At 50.9% G+C, this 16,694-nt stretch overlaps 1 protein-coding gene across 5 annotated transcripts; it reads right to left on the bottom strand.

Annotated features, from left to right (window-relative positions):
* Positions 1-431: 431 nt before the first annotated feature.
* On the bottom strand, positions 432-15,687 carry HROB (homologous recombination factor with OB-fold). 5 transcript variants are annotated; one of them, XM_058561145.1, is made up of 10 exons: positions 15,503-15,687; positions 14,481-14,531; positions 10,082-11,269; positions 8,537-8,620; positions 6,677-6,817; positions 5,940-6,048; positions 5,666-5,751; positions 5,193-5,318; positions 3,394-3,511; positions 432-1,074 (listed from the first exon to the last, which is right to left on the bottom strand). In XM_058561145.1, exons 1-10 carry the CDS (start codon positions 15,503-15,505, stop codon positions 983-985), a joined length of 1,998 nt encoding a protein of 665 aa, XP_058417128.1. In that variant the 5' UTR covers positions 15,506-15,687; the 3' UTR covers positions 432-982. The 5 variants fall into 5 exon arrangements, with proteins under 5 accessions (XP_058417128.1, XP_058417129.1, XP_058417132.1 ...); XM_058561146.1 differs by lacking the exon at positions 6,677-6,817; XM_058561147.1 differs by lacking the exon at positions 3,394-3,511 and having other exon boundaries at positions 981-1,074.
* Positions 15,688-16,694: the final 1,007 nt, after the last annotated feature.

Raw genomic sequence — 16,694 nt, 5'->3', positions numbered from 1 at the left:
CAGCTGTCAAGGTCATAAAAAACAAGGAAAGTCTGAGAAACTGCCACAGCCCACAGGAGCCTAAAGAGACATGATGACTAAATGTGACGTGGGCTCCTGGAACAGAAAAAGGACATCAGGGGAAAACTGAGCAAATCCGAGTAAAGTAAGGAGTTCAGTTAATAATAATATATCAGTACTGGTTCTTTAATTGTGACAAATCTACCATACTAATATAAGATGGTAATAACAGGGGAAACTGGGGGTGGGGTATATGGGAACTCCCTGTAATATCTTTGCAATCATTCTGTAAATCTAAAACTGTCTAAAAGAAAAAGTTTCTAAAGAGAGAGAGAGAGAAAGCAAACGAATAGCTTGGCTCTGCCCTGGCCAAAGCACCACGGGCAGGACAGATAGGACAAGGAGCAGTGAGAGTGGGAAGCAGAGGGAGGTGGGGGAAGCAGGCAACTGCTTTATTTCAGAACAAGGCACCACAGCCACACCCCTGCCCCCGCACCCGGCAGCCTGGGGCACAGGTGAGCTGAGCAGCTACAGGTCTCAGGAGACAAAGCAGAGAGAAATCTAAGTATGTTCCTTTGCTGTCCAGAGGGACAGGTCGCCACTGCTGTGGTGTGGCTCCTTCAGCTCCTCAACTGTCCAGGGAAGAGGGAGCAAAGGGACTAGGCTCAGTGTCCTCTAAAGTCAAACTGAGGTGGGAGCGTGACACACCTTCCCTGTTGGCAGGAGGAGAGGATGCACCCAAGGGCTTGGAGGACAGCAGGGCTGAAGGGCATTCCTGGGTCAAGTTCTGGTAAGCCAAAGGAAAACCCAAAGTGAAGGCAGTGCAGAATCCACGGAATGTTCTCGGGGAAAGCGTCCAGGGTGGGAGCAACCACAGAAGCCCTGAGCTTTGCCTATGCTCCAATCGTGCTGGTCTTCCTCTCTCCCTCAGACACAGTCAGACACAACCAGAGCCTTGCTTGGGTGCTGAGAGGCTGCCTGCTCATGGTGGGTGCCCTGCCTCGGAGCAGTCCCAACTGCTGGTCCCACAGAAGAAGTCCTCAGGGAGCTCACTCAGGAGTCCATCCAGGTCATCTGCAGGGGGATGGAGACAGTGGGTAGACTTAGTGGTAACATTAGGGCTCCACGTGCCTCACAGGTCCAAAGCTCCTGCCCTTCACAAGGGCCTGGACCTGGCGTCACAGTCGGGGAGGTGGCTCCCCCTGGGCAGTGGTACCTGTGCTAACGGGCCTGAAGCTGACCTAACTTCCTTCTTCCCTCTGCTCCCCACATACCCACACACAACAAAAGGCAGGGGCAAAATGCCTGGGCCCTTCTGCTGAGAGAGAGGCTCCCCCTGGGTCTCAGTGGTTTCTCTCTTTCCATCCAGAGGCACAGTGCCTGAGCAGAAAGGCTTCAGAGGTTCCCCAGTGCAACCCTCTCATTGGACAGAGGGAGAAACAAGGCTGAGAAAAGCCATTAGATGCGTTCAGAATCACACAGTTCATTAATCCGGTTTCTTATCTGAAGAGTGGGAGACATCACCCGCTTCCCCAAAGTGCCTTTGTGGGTGTAGGGAACAAAAGTAACTATTCCTGACTGCAGTTCTCAGACGGGGTGCTTATGTCTGAGAACTTGGAAATAGAGCTGACCTCAGTAATCCCTGTTGCTACTATTATTAACAGCAGCAGCTAACACTTACTGAGTGCTTGCTCTGTGCCAGGCACAGGGCCACACACGTCATACTCATCACTTCATTTACGTCCCACAGTACCCCTTCATAGGGTATCTCATGGTAGTCCTGTTACAATCCTCACTTTACCTGAGAGAACAGGGCTTAAAGAGGTCAAACAACTTGCCCAAGGTGAGCCTACTCAGGCTCCATTTGACGCCGGAACCACGGCTTCCAAGCAGAAAACTCCTGCTTAATGGATGGGATCAGGCAGCCCAGGATTACATCAGACTGGAAACTACACCTCCGAGCCTAGCTCCCAGTCTGGCACAGGGCACTCGAAAAACACTGCTGCTGGAAGGATAGAAGTCAGTTTGGGGGCATTGAAATTTTAATTACAGTGACCAGCACTGTACTCAGGGAAGTAGGACTGACATCTGCCCCTCACTAGCTACACTGTGACTGTTTGGAGATACACTATGTTAAATGGAGGGGAATGTGCAGTCAGTGTGGGCCTAGCAAACTGGGAATCAGAGTAAGAATCAGTATTTGTGTCTCCAAGCCCTGTCCAGCCACCACTAGAGCTGCCTGCTTGAGAGGTCTGTCCCTACAGTGGAGATGTGACACCAACCACAATATTCTACAGGCAACTCTCCTCGCTCTTATTCCATGACCACCAGCAACCTTCTGATGATGGTTTGGCATGTCATCAAGCTTACTTACAAGGAGAGAGTACAAGATTCCAGAGAAGATTCCAGCTAAGGGGTAGATACTTTTTCATAGGATATAAATAAATGGGCTTTGTGGTTTATCCGTTGGTTTACCGCGAATTTGGTTAATGTGGAGACACCTACCCATAATCCCATGAAATTTGGGGCCAGGCAGGGTTGAATTTATGGAAGCAAAAAGCTAAGGACCAGACCTGGACTGTGTCAGCTTCACCTGGTGATGCGGCCTCCTGAGGAACAAGTTGGCCTTCCCCTAAGGGGTCTGTATTTGGGCCCCTCAGGTCTGTATCCTGGCCCCGCCCTAAACGCATGGATGTTTGACTCCTCAGCACTGCCTGGAGGGCCTCTGAGCTTAGTCAGGATGGGAAATCTCTCTGTGGTCTGGCCATCAGCCCACAGAAGACTCAAGGTGTGGCACAAGGATGTACCAGTCCATCTCCTCCTGTGGCTAACAGCACTTGGCCTGGAAATGGGGGAGACTTGTGGATCACACTCTATTTGCTTTATGTGGCCCCATCACACTGTGAATTAGTTTGTGGCCTGCAGCCTTGCCAGAGAAGACATCACATCTGATTTCTATAAGATTCCACAAAATCCAAAGATTCACAGGAGGAACAAGATGCAGCCAGAAGAAGCTGGCTGAGCTTTTTTTTTTTTGAGGAAGATCAGCCCTGAGCTAACATCCATGCTAATCCTCCTCTTTTTTTTTTGCTGAGGAAGACTGGCCCTGAGCTAACATCTATTAGCCAATCCTCCTCCTTTTTTTTTTCCTCAAAGCCCCAGTAAATAGTTGTATGTCATAGTTGCACATCCTTCCAGTTGCTGTATGTGGGACGCGGCCTCAGCATGGCCGGAGAAGCGGTGCGTCGGTGCGCGCCCGGGATCCGAACCTGGGCCGCCAGGAGCGGAGCGCGCACACTTAACCACTAAGCCACGGGGCCAGCCCTGGCTGAGCTATTCAAGAGGAAATAGAAGGAGAACTTCTTTTGCTTCTGGGTGGGCTGACTGCCTTACCAGCTTCTGGGAGTTCTTCCTCAGGGGATGCCTCTGCCTCTGGGTTCTCTGCTGTTCTGAGGCCTTTCCCGGGCTTCACAGTCTCGTGCTGGAGGCTGCCATGGAAGCTTCCTGGATCCTGGGGACAGAGGATCTGGTTACCAATGCCTGTGCCCTGAAATCTGTCTGGAAAGTACCATCTCCACCTAGACAACCTCAAAGAAAGAGATGGGGACTCAGAAAAGATAGGACTGAGGAGTGTGGCAGGGGCCAGTCACCCAGGCCCATGCTGTGGGGAGGGAGCTAAAACGCCAAACACCTCAAACAGCAGAGAATTAAAAAAATAAAACAAAAACAAAACTTTTTTGGCTGATTTTCTCTCCTAATTCTGTTGGTATCTGATGTTTTAAGGAATCTATATAGCTGGAGCAGAGAGTGAAGAGGCCATTCAGAAATACATTGAGGAGTTAGCCTGGGATTAAAAATTAGCTGTTGACAACCTCCAAACTAGCTAATATATGATACGTTATTAAAATTAGTAATTAAGGGCCGGCCCGGTGGCATAGCAGTTAAGTCTGTGTGCTCCACTTTGGCAGCCCGGCGTTCACCGGTTCGGATCCCAGGCACAGACTCATGCACCACTTGTCAGGCCATGCTGTGGCGGCGTCCCATATAAAGCAGAGGAAGATGGGCACAGATGTTAGCCCAGGGCCAATCTTCCTTAGCAAAAAAGAAGAGGATTGGCAATGGATGTTAGCTCAGGGCTAGTCTTCCTCACACACACACACACACACACACACACACACACACAAAAGAAAAGAAAACTAGTAATTAAACCACTAACCATGGTTATCCCTAGGGAATGGGAGTGGGGAAGGGTGTTTTACGTTTTGCTTTATTCTGTAGCATTTCAATTTTTTTCAATAAGTATGGATGACTTGAAATTTAAAAGAAAAATAGAGATGATTTTTTAGATGTGGAGGGATTTTGAGAGAATGTGGAAGGTTAAGGGGAAAGATGAGGGAAATGGAAATAGCAACTTAGAGCTAAAGGTGTAATTTGACTAGAAGTCATCAAGTCTAACCCACTCATTTTATAGATGAAGCAACAGCAGGGGAAGGAACAGGACTTGCCCAAGGTCACATTACAAATTACCAGCAAAGCAGAAACATGGCCCAGGTCTCCTGAGCCCCAGACCAGGCCATGACAACAGCCCAGGATCCCAGGGAGGGTGGGGGTGGCCACAGAGGGGATGCTGTGTGCCAAGTCAAGGTCGGACTCTGCACTCTCACCCCGGAGTAGAGCTGCCTGGAACCCCAGTCTCCTTCAGTTCCCAAACGGGGTGTCCCTACCTCAGTTCTGTGTGGGTGCCCCCTCACCTAGCAGAGGCAGAGGCCAGGAGGGAAGCCACAGAGCAAGTGCTGGCTCCCCTGCAGGCCATTTGTAGCTCACTGTTCTCTGCACTGCCACCTGTAGCAGATCTGACCCTCAGTCACTTACTGAGAGCCACCACCCCCTGGCAGACCCTAAACTTGGTTAGTTCTCAAGTGACTCCTATCCTCTCCGACGTTCAAACCTGACATCAGACACTCAGGGATCACCAAGAAACCAGCTGCTCCTCTAGGTCCTGTTACTGTGCCATCTGGCAGGCGGCTGGATCAGGGACAGGAGGAGATGGCCCTGTCCCCAAAGGCATCTCTTCATCTCAGGGCAATTGCCCCCTTCACACCTCTACTCCCCAGGGTGGAGGAGGAGAAGACATCAGATGATCCAGGCAGAAAGCAGCTCTACCAGTCCCCATTCCATCCTGCTCCTCTTACCTTGGGGAAGGGCTGCGATAGCTTGAAGAAGTTCCCATCCCCAGAATCTGGGCTGTAAATATGGACCAGGTTGTTGGGCGTCACATTGAGGTAGTGATTTCGGAGTGAAGGAGAAAACACTCCAACCTGGAGTCAAGGAAGGCGAAGGTAAATGCCCTGACAGAGCACTAGGTGCTGCCAGATGGCCACCTGGTCCCCACCTGCCTCTCCCTTGGTGGCCTCTGCACCAGGGTCACACAATCACTCCTGCCCCAGCCCTGGTGCCAGAGTAGAACCACTTACCACACCCTCCATCCCCATCCATCCCCAAAGACTGGGAGTCAGGCCTGTACTCAGCTCCAGTAAGCCAGGGTCTAGCACCAGCCCAGTCACTCCTTACCTGAGTACTGGGAGGGAAGGCAGCCAGACAACTCGGGGGCCTTCCCTAGGGCAGAAGGGGTAGAGAGCAGGTCTCCATCTGGAGCTCCCCCTACCTGCTTTAGCACCAGCACCGAGCCAGGCTTCAGCTCATTCTGGTGGGTCTCAAGCAGCAACCTGTGCACTGTGCCCTGTATCTCTCCTGCAAACACCACATGGCTCATCAGTCTCAGGGTCAAGGACAGCACAGCAACTGGTTTGGGCCCTGGCTGGGAAGTGGGCTGCACAATGCCTCAATTTTCCCATCTGCAAATGGGAGGGTGACTTCTCCTCACCTCCTGACCTCAACAGAGGCCACTCATCAGACACTCCCAGGACCTAACTCCTCACCCGTAGGGTCCTTGAAAACCACACTGGCGTCCACTGTGCTCCGAGTCAGGGACTTGACCATCACTGCCATGTTGGGGACCTTGTTCCTGGGAAGCTGCTTCAGGGCTGCCTGGTTACAAGGAGAGGCATTTGCTGAGCCAACCATGTCCCACCTGTAAGGTTTCCTAGTGTGCCAGGGCACACCAGGGGGTGGGAGGAGGGCAGAGTACAGGTGTGGTGATGATCTTCCTTTGTGGAGGGCAAAGGGGCAGTTTAAAGGGCTCAACCCATCTCCTTCTGGCAGACCCTAAGCTGGCAGGTCCTTCATTTCTCTGCTACTGCCTCCTTTCTTTTGTGTATGTTTTTATGTAGCGCTCCATCATGGCAGGCCACAGGCAGGGATATGTTAGTACATGTGCAAGCACATGTACTAACATGTGCTTGCACATGACCTTTGACCTCTGGGGAACTCTAAGTGTAGCAGTGTGCTTACCCCACCCATCCAGGGCCTAGATGTGTAGAGACACGTCCATAACTGACACTCACTTTCTACCTTTGCCCAATACTGTGGATGGTAGTGAAAAGGTAGGTGAATAGGAGCTACTACCAAAGGGACTTCATGCTGCTGCTCAGAGACGGGCCTGGGGTCAGAGGGAGCAAACAGACAGCCCCTTCTGAAGGTGGAGTAGGGCAGCAGTGAAAGGGTGAAAGGAATAAAAGTGGTCTTCCCTTCGGGCCTTGGCACCCAGGACCCTTACCTTCCGCAGCACCATGACGATGCTGTAGGTACAGAGGAAGCAGGTGGGGTCTCTCTCATCCAGGCCCAGAGCAGATTTCATGGTCAGCCAGGGCCCTTGCCCAAAATCCTCCTCCACTGATGCCTGGGAACTAGTAACGATCTGGCACCACAGAGCAGAGGGGGAACCTGCATTAATGGGTCCACCTTGCCCTAGACCTTGACTGAAACAGGATGCGGGTGGGGTGAAGAGGAAGGGCGAATTCCCTGTAGTGTAGTGGCCACAGTCTTTCCTTTCATTTGTCTCCAAGCTCAGAAAATGGTAAGTTGGGGCCGGCCCTGTGGCGTAGCGGTTAAGTGTGTGCGCTCCGCTGATGGCGGCCTGGGTTCAGATCCCGGGTGCGCATCGATGCACCGCTTGTCAGGCCATGCTGTGGAGGCATCCCACATAAAGTAGAGGAAGATCGGCACAGCTGTTAGCTCGGTGCCAGTCTTCCTCAGCAAAAAAAGAGGAGGATTGGCATGGATGTTAGCTCAGGGCTGATCTTCCTCACAAAAAAAAAAAACAAGAAAAAGAAAATGGTACGTGAAATCTTGTTACATATCACATCTTTCACTTAGCAGCAATAGCAAAGGTGCTCTTTATTTTATTTTATTTTAAATCAGGTCCTGACTTTACATTGAAGCAAAAGGCTATCCATGCTTGTCTCTTGTAACAGACTTGAAAAGTCTTAGGGCTAGGGAGCCCTCACATACATTTATAGGCTTCCAGAGTGCCTTAGTCATTTTTTTTTTTTTAATTTTTAATTAATTAATTAATTTATTTTTCCCCCAAAGCCCCAGCAGATAGTTGTATGTCATAGCCGCACATCCTTCTAGCTGCTGCATGTGGGACACGGCCCCAGCATGGCCGGAGAAGCGGTGCATCGGTGCGGGCCAGGGATCCGAACCCGGGATGCCAGCAGCGGAGCTCACGCACTTAACCGCTAAGCCATGGGGCCGGCCCAGCCTTAGTCATTTTTTTTTTTTTTTAATTTTTATTTATTTATTTTTTTCCCTTCAAAGCCCCAGCAGATAGTTGTATGTCATAGCTGCACATCCTTCTAGTTGCTGTATGTGGGACACGGCCTCAGCATGGCCGGAGAAGCGGTGCGTCGGTGCGCGCCCAGGATCCGAACCCTGGCCGCCAGCAGCGGAGCGCGCGCACTTAACCGCTAAGCCATGGGGCCGGCCCCAGCCTTAGTCATTTTGAAACAGTCATATTTTATTTGGGATGCCTCTGGCTTTGACTATTAACCTTCTTATAGTAGAATATGCTTTGAATCCAGGTGAGTATTTACTGCTCTGGATCTGAAATGGACTAGTGGATCTGCAGAGCTGCAGCAAAGAGAAAAAGTGCCAGAGAGAATTAAAAGTAAAAGTGGTTCTGAGGGCAGAGCAAGTCAACCAGAATCCCAGGGAGGAGGGAGGCTGAGTCTCACCCACCAAAACGGAACCCACTGGAGGCAAGATGAAGGCAGTTCCTTTCCAGCTCAATTCCCAGAAACCTGAGAGGAAGGGTTCCCGAGATACAATTTCCTAATATGTATTACACTCTCCTCCCTGGGGGAAGATGGAGGTAGCTGGGCCTTTCTTTCTTAGATGGGAAAGAAGGCTGGACCCATGGCCTCGGTTAACGCCTGGTTGGCATCAGGCTAGGCTTTACTTTATGTCAGTAAAATGCCACCTCCCCAAACTGCCTTCCCCAAATTCTCTTTGGTGTGTGACCCCCGGGAACAGGCCTAGCAGCATCGACTCCTGATTCTTAACTCCTGAAACATGCAGGGATGTCTCTCCCTCTTCAATGATGCTGGGAAGTCAACATTTGCACAGAAATAGTTACCTCTGTCCGGAATTTAGCCAGAGCACCATGAGTTGGAGTCTGGGCCGTAGAGACCATGATCTCCTCCAGATTTTTCCCACTGTGCTAGAGGGGGAGAGAAGGAGAAGGCGAAAGCAAGCTCAGCAGCTGTTATTTACAAGTACAGCTTCTTGTCTGGGTTACATAATGAGTTCAGGAAACTATCAGGGACAATTAACACATATTACATCTCTCCTAACAAAGTCTCAGGAGCCTCGTTGGCAGCTCAAAAAAGACGCTTTGGGATCGTTTTGGCAATGTGAGGAAGCTGGAGCAGGCCCAGGAGCAAAACCCAGGGTTTCCTGAAGGGGGCAATGACCCTAATAGAGAGGCTTGTGATATGCAAAGGGGCAGCTTTCCCCCAAGTCCCTTCTCAGGGACCTAATCCTTCACTCCAGAGATCCAGCCCAGGAGGAATGTAGATGGCCTCCTCGGATTTCTCTTAAAGTGCTAGGGAAGAGCAAGTAACAGGTAGAAGTTGTTTTAAACATCCTTAAAATGTGAGGAGAGGGGTGCACCTATCACAATCAGACCATATCCTCAGAGTCTAGTTATCTGGGATCTGATCTAAGACTAGGCTGATGGATCCTGTCTCTCTACCACTGCTGAAATCCAAACTCTCAGCACAGCCCCAGCCTCCCCACGTTGACCCCACCCACCAGCCACATCCAAGAGCACTCATGCCTCTGTGCCTTTGCACATGCTTTTCCCTGTCTTCTCACTGTTGGAATGTCCTCCAGAGCACAGCCTTCCAACACACACCAGTTAACCTCCTATTCATCCATCAAACCCCACTCAGCAAGTTCAAGGAGCCCAGTGTCTCCTCAGCACCCAAGGAATGACCTCTACTCACACTGTGCATTTTATGTATAATCTCTTGTTTACATCTGCATCTTCTACTACACTGCATGCTCCTTAGGACAGGAACTATTTCTATTTTAATCTCTATATTCCCAGTTCCAAGCAAATTGCCCAAAACATACAAGTCCTTAGCAAATATAAGTGAATGCAGGGGGCCGGCCCCGTGGCTTAGCGGTTAAGTGCACGCGCTCTACTCCTGGCGGCCCAGGTTCAGATCTGGGCGCGCACCGACGCACCGCTTGTCCTGCCATGCTGAGGCGGCGTCCCACATACAGCAACTAGAAGGATGTGCAACTACGACATACAACTATCTACTGGGGCTTTGGGGAGAAAAAGGGGAAAAGAAAAAAAAAAAATAAGTGAATGCATCTTCCTGCTCCAGTGCCAGCAAATAGTAGGTGCTCAATAAATGAATGAAAATTGTCAAGTTCTCAGAGCCTTAAGCACCTCTCTCATGAGTGGTTTTCCAAGCATTCAATTCTTCCTTCCCACATCCTCTGACTTCCTCCACAGCTTTGAAAACCTTCCCTCTCTGCACTTCCTTCCCTCACTCCCCCCAGGAGTGAAGATATTCCGGGATTGGACAGTGCTGGAACTCTGCTTCTCTCCCTTGCTCCCCAACGCACTCGATAGCTCCGGCTTCTGTAGAGAGAAGCTGTCACTCACCTGGTGAGGTAGGATGCCTGCTGGGCCAGGGAAGCGGCGTGTTTTGGTGCAGGTAGAGGTGCGGGTGGGCTGCTGGGGTGTCCGGTTGGCAGCAGTGACCAGCTGCACCAGGTGGTTGGTAACGATGGGCGTCTGCAGAGCTGCCTGGGGAACCAGGGAGGAACGGGGACTCTTTGGGGTGCCGAAAGGAGACTTGACAGAAGACACTGGAGCTCGGGGTCGTATGGGCCCCTGAGAAAATAATCCAGAGATAGTCCTTGAGGGAGTAGAACCGCTTGAGTTGGGAGTTCGTAGTCCGGGAAAACGAGATTTGCCACTTAAGCAGGCACTTGGAGACTGGAATGGCTGACTGGGGAAATGATTTTGAGGGCTGCTCTGAACAGGCCCGCCAGCAGCTTGGAGAGGCTGGGGTGCTCGAAGAAGGGGACTTTGGGGACAGACTTCCCAGGGGGGTTGCTGAGCAGGCACTGTTGAGGCAGTTGGCATAGAAAGGTTACCCGCAGCACCAGGTCTCAAGCGGGGCTGTGGAGTCCTACAGTGGACACCAAGATCTGGAGGCTCATTCCAGGCTGACATGACACCAGTTATGTGGGTGGCAGGCAGGGACCCCTTTCGGCAAGATCTGCTCACATCAGCTACCCGGGCCTTTTTAGCTAATACTGAGTCCTCCTGCTGCCAAGTGGGCAGGATTCCTGTGGCCTCACTGCTGACTCCAAGTTCCAGTTCCATGCCAGGCCCCTCCAGCTCCACGCTTGCCAGGACCTTATCAAATTCATCTTGTTCAGACCCCTCGAAGCCACCAATCACCTGCTGTTGGCTCTCAAAGGTGAGCAGGGGGTGAGAGACTGAGAACTGGGGTCTTGCTGGCTCTTTGAGCACTTCTGTCAGTGTCACTTTTCTCTGATTGCCAGTCCAGCTGCTGGAAGTCGAGACAGGCCTTAGGGGGGCTGTTGCTGTGGAAGGTGCACCCCCGGAGGCCTTAGGCATGCTGGAGGTAGGAAGGCGGAGTCCCAGGGCTGGCAGGCCCAAAGCCTCTGAAGGAGCAGTGGAACATGCTGGCAGCTGCCCGGAAGACTGTGCCTGCACAGTCTCCTGTGGCCTGGAAGAGACAGGTCTCAGGCACCCAGCATTCACAGGCCGTGAGCCAGCAAACTGGTTCTCTGCATCCTCCACGGCGGACAAGAAGTCCTACAAACAAGCAGAGACAGTGGGTCTTGGCATCTGGAAATCAAGAAACATTCTGCTTTTACTGTTTCAGGTATGTGGTGTGTATGTATGTGCAGATACATACAAGCAAGAAACCAAGGTGTGAAGGGTAATGGCGGAGTCTCTCACCACCTTTGACCTTGCCCATGAGCCCACCACCAGGCTTCTACCAGAAACATTCTAAGGTAAGTCTTCAGGTAGCTTCTCTCTTTCTTCAGTCTTTGGTTAGAGGGATGTCTGGGGTGGGCAGCTGAGGAGCAGCAGGAGAAGCAAATGTACCAGGGCACCAAGGAGTCAAAGAAATCACCCAAGGTCACACACCCATCTCAAGGAAATGCTTTCTGGTGTCCAGCCTGTGCAACAGTGATCTATCCAGCTGGTCGTGCTGCCTGTCCTCACCCCCACCACACACATACACACACACACAGCCTTCAGTAAGCCAGAGAGGACCTGGATCCAGCAAAATAGGCAGAAGTTAAATATAGCTTTTCAGGCAAGTTAAATTAAGTATGGATTCCAGTTGGGAAGCAAGGTGAGATTGACACCTTCAAGAGCAACAGACCTGTTCCGAGGGTGTTTTTGAGTCAGAACTGCTGATTTAACTGACAGGAAGGTCCCCTCCACCCCCACCACCTGCTGCTGCATTGGAGTGTCTGGGCTAGGAAAGGTTTTTTCCTGCTTTGCGTATTATCAGGAGAGCAGCGTACTCCAGTAGGACTACCTTAGGACTTAGCAATAATAATAATAATATCAGAATTACAGCAGCAATAAAATCCTGATGACCCTGGGGGTGGATGGATCCCTTTTTTCCTGAAGAGCTCACTCTCAGACATGATGTCATCTGCCTTGGGAAGGGAGAAAGGGACTGGTCATGGAACAGAAACTTGAGTTCTCAGAGTCCTTCACTCTTAATTCCATCACCAGCCTAGCAGTCCTACCAGCACCTGGTAAAACCCAAGAGGGTCACTTTAACAATCACTTTTTCAGGCTGTAATTACACATCTCCAAAGCTGAAAGACAAGGACATATTTCCTTGACAAAGCTGGCAAATTTTTTTTTTGAATTTTATTTATTTATTTATTTATTCCCCCTCCCCCCAAAGCCCCAGTAGATAGTTGTATGTCATAGCTGCACATCCTTCTAGTTGCTGTACATGGGACGCGGCCTCAGCATGGCGGAAGAAGCAGTGCATCAGTGCGCGCCGGGATCCGAACCCGGGCCGCAAGCAGCAGAGCGCGCGCACTTAACCGCTAAGCCACGGGGCCAGCCCATAAAGCTGGCAATTTTGAATTATCTGTAAAAACAAAACTCAAGTCCCCAAGTGATAACAAAAACATCTAACATTTGAAACCTCACTGGGTACCAGGTACCATGTAAACATTTTACCAGAATTCTCTCAATGAATTCTCACAATGGCCCTATGAATAGGTACTATTATTATTCCTGTTTTATGGATGCAGACACTGAGACTCAGAGAGGTTAAATAACTTCACAGAACCAGGACTAACCCATATGTGCCCTTGTCACTATGTCTTAGGCCCTCAATGAACAAGATAGCCAGAGACCGATTTTTAAGAGGTCTGAGGAAGGTCTATGTTTCCCGTCAAACCTCAGGTTCCAAAAGCCTCAAAGGAAAGGGAGTGTGGGGCTGAGGCTGCCAGCAGGGTCCCAGGTGCAGCTTTCACAACCACCCTAGGGGCAAATTAGGCATCTGGACAAATTCTTTTTTTTTTTTTTTTGTGAGGAAGATCGGCCCTGAGCTAACATCCGATGCCAATCCTCCTCTTTTTGCTGAGGAAGATTGGCCCTGGGCTAACATCTGTGCCCATCTTCCTTTACTTTATATGGGATGCCGCCACAGCATGGCTCGACAAGCGGTGCATTGGTGCGCACCCAGGATCTGAACCTGCGAACCCCAGGGCTGCTGAAGTGGAGCATGCGCACTTAACCAGTGCCATCAGGCAGGCCCCTGGATGAATTCTAAACATGATTCTTAAAGCAAAGCACTAGGAGAAAAAAGTAGGTTTGAATGGCTTGTCATTGATAAAACAGAGCAACTCTATTCTATAAACGTAGTTTAGTAGTTTCCATGTATGTTAGACTGGAGTCAGGAGCCCAAGACCTCATTCTCGCTGTCAGTGCTGTATTCTTAAGCAGGTTAATTTACCTTTTTGGTCTTTATTCACGTAAATACTGTCTTTTTTTTTTTTCCTTTTTTTTTTGGTGAGGAAGATTGGCCCCGAGCTAACATCTGTTGCCAATCCCCCTCTTTTTGCTGAGGAAGATTAGCCCTGAGCTAACATCTGTGCCATTCTCCTCTATTTCATATGTGGGACACCACCACAGCATGGCTTGATGAGCGGTGCAGAGGTCTGCACCGGGATTCGAACGTGCGAACCCCGGGCCACCAAAGCGGAGCATGTGAACTTAACCACTGTGCCACCGGGCCAGCCCCAAATCCTGCCTCTTTCTGAAAAAGATTTGAGGTAGCAATTTCGGGCCTCCCAGATGAAACTATATCCATTGGATCTGAGCAGTAAGGGAGCTGTGGAGATCAGCAGTTCAGTGGTCTCTGGCTGCACCCAGAGATTAGAAATACTCCTGCTTGGGCCCATCCCCAGAAATTCTGATTTAATGGGTATGTCGTAGCGCCTCGAAAGGGGTGATTCTAACATGCCAGCTTCAGATCTAGTCTAATCCCTTATCTTCTGAGGAGAGAGAGGGAAGGGAAGAGCATTTGAGGAAGAATAACGCCCCTCATATTGCAGAAGAGAAAATGCAAGGCCAAAGGACAAAGTAATTTGCTCTGGCTCATATACCCAGTTGGTGACCCCAGGACTCCTGCTGTTCAGTAACTGTGCTGTCTTTGGCTCTCCATAAACTTTCTTCCCACCTCAAGTATGTCATTATAAGGGTGAATCAAATCATCCACATGACACAGCTTCCAGGCAAAGCCCTTATAATTTAAGGTACGACAATTAGGTAGCTCATCTCTCTGGTTTTTTATTTGTTTCTAAGAAAGTTAAGTAGGTTGTTTACGTTTTCATCATTTCTCAGCCTCTCACAGGCAAAAAAGACATATGTGTCAAGTAAAAGGAAGGAGACTGGGGAAGACTGCTATAAAATGTTCTGGGCCTGGGTGTTTATGGCTTAAGACCTCCGCTGCCATCTCTAATCACCAACACTTCCTTACCTCGTCTTCAAACTCCTCTTCCACAGCAAACAGCTTCTGCAAACTGCATGCCTGAAAGGAAAACAAAGCAATTGAGGCTGGAGGAGAAATACCGTTTGCAAGTACATTCTGTCCTCACTGTGTTTTTTCCCAATTCTAACAAAACCATCAGGTGTACAGTTTTTTGCTAGTGTTGGGGAGGAATAAGGGATGAGGAGAGAAGAGATGAGATTTACTTAAAGACTTAGATGATTTAGAATCCTTTCTTGTAAAATAATCCTCTCAGGTCCATCAGCATTAATCTTGGAAGAGGGGGGAGAAGGCAAACGGAAGGCTGCCAAAGGGAGCATAGGTCATTCTTTAGACTCAGCAGTGTGCACATGGGCCTAAGGATTTTGCAACATCCCAAAGGTTTGGCCTGAGGAAGCTTTGTCAAACATATGAGACACTACCACAAATCCAAGCATGCCCCAGCACAGTGGCCTTGTTTCTGAAAGCCAAGCCAGCAGTTTCCTTCTGTCTAATCCAACGCCCAAAGGCTAGGGTCCGGGAGGGTGGGATGCCCCAGTCCACAATTCCTTCTTTCTAGGCAGCAGGGCTGCTGTGGCCAGCTCTTAGATGTGTCAAACGCAGAGCCAGGGGCTGTGCCTAACCCCAGATGCCAAAGCAGCAAGAGATACAGTTAGGGATACCTACCCCCAAGTGTCCCCGGATCAGAGTGGACGGGTTGGGGAGAGGGGGTCGGGTTCAGGAGGCATGACGTTAGGCGCACGGGGAAGGATGAACAGGAGTTCGCCAAGAAGGGATGGAAGGCAACAGGAGGGAAACTGAGGCCCAGAGGAAAGTGAGAGGAGAGAGCCTTCCCAGGGTCTCCGGGGCGTTCAGTAACTAGAGCCCAGGTCTCCCGACCCCAGCGAGCTCTCACCAAAACCTAACCCTAACACGGCCCGGGCCCTGCAGCTCGCACGTGAGGGGCTGGAACCCGGAGAGCAGTTCCCGCGGCCGGGGGACCAGGCGGCCCGGAGGCCCGAGCGCGGCATTACCATGGCGACGGCGGGCGTGGGCCGGCCCGGCACGCCCCCACTCCAGGGGTCGCCGGGGCCTCGGACTTGGCCGGGGGGAGGGTCAGAGTCCGGGCGACGGTATCTCTGGGGCAAAGTCGCAGAGGTCTCTGCGACCCAGGCAGGGGCCGCGGGAGGGTCGCCGGGAAGGTGGAGGCCGCCGCCCTAGACCGCATTCGAAGCCGCCGCCACTCCAGCGTCTCCGCCCTCTTAAAGGGGCGGGCCTATTTCTATCCCGCCGACACAAAGACCCTCCGTCCTCCAGTCTTCCGCCCCGGCCTTAAAGGGAACAGGATGAGCTCTCGGTCGCCCCCCAGCGGCCCCTCGGGCCCAGTCGGCTGGTTTAACACGCGTTCAGGTTAGAGCAAGGCTGGGAATGTTGGGCCAGTTATGCCCAATCCCTCCCACCCTGCTTTCTTCCGTTAAGCACGCTAGGGACTGAGTACTAGATCGTGACTCTCGTTCACACCAGAATCCACCCTGTTGTCTGTCTGTTCATCTATCCATCCATCTATTCTTTTTTATTTATTTTTTTTATTTTTTTCCCCCAAAGCCCCAGTAGACAGTTGTATGTCATAGCTGCACATCCTTCTAGTTGCTGTACATGGGACACGGCCTCAGCATGGCTGGAGAAGCAGTGCGTTGGTGCGCCCCCAGGATCTGAACCCCGGCCGCCAGCAGCAGAGCGCGAGCACTTAACCGCTAAGCCACGGGGCCGCGCCCCCCCCCCCCCCATCTATTCTTACAGCACATATTTATCAACATCCCTCCTCTATCACAACACTCTATTTCCTTCTCAGCATTTTTCATAATTTATAATTGTCATGGTTTACATCTTAATTATGTGTCGTCCTCACTCAAATATGAGCTCCATGAGGGCAGGGGCCTTGTCTGGCTTGTTTAACTTTGTATCCCCAGCACTTAGCACAATGCTCAATAGAGTTATTGAATGACACAATGACTACTCTGTATCGGGATAGAGAAATGAAAAAGACTCCTTGTGCCCTCAAGTTCACGAACAAGTTAGGGAGATACAGATCAAAAGATAGAGTCCAGGAGAGTTGTGCAGAGATAGGCAGGGGCCCAATTTTCATCACTAAAGCCTACTGTGGTTACTGACCCTCAGTCTGACCTCAGTTTCCCTTTTTGCTTGTCAAGCGAGAGCTAGCTGGAG

The sequence above is a fragment of the Diceros bicornis genome, chromosome 18, assembly GCF_020826845.1.
Source record: "Diceros bicornis minor isolate mBicDic1 chromosome 18, mDicBic1.mat.cur, whole genome shotgun sequence".
Taxonomy (NCBI): domain Eukaryota; kingdom Metazoa; phylum Chordata; class Mammalia; order Perissodactyla; family Rhinocerotidae; genus Diceros; species Diceros bicornis.
The sequence above is the reverse complement of the archived record's forward strand: the minus strand, read 5'-3'. Positions and strand labels throughout refer to the sequence as shown.

Coding starts and splice junctions, on each gene's coding strand:
- HROB (XM_058561145.1), bottom strand. Junction 8,621..10,081: donor CAGGCATCCTACCTCACCAG/GTGAGTGACAGC, acceptor CTCCCCCTCTAG/CACAGTGGGAAAAATCTGGA. Junction 5,319..5,665: donor CGGTGCTGGTGCTAAAGCAG/GTAGGGGGAGCT, acceptor CCTTGACTCCAG/GTTGGAGTGTTTTCTCCTTC.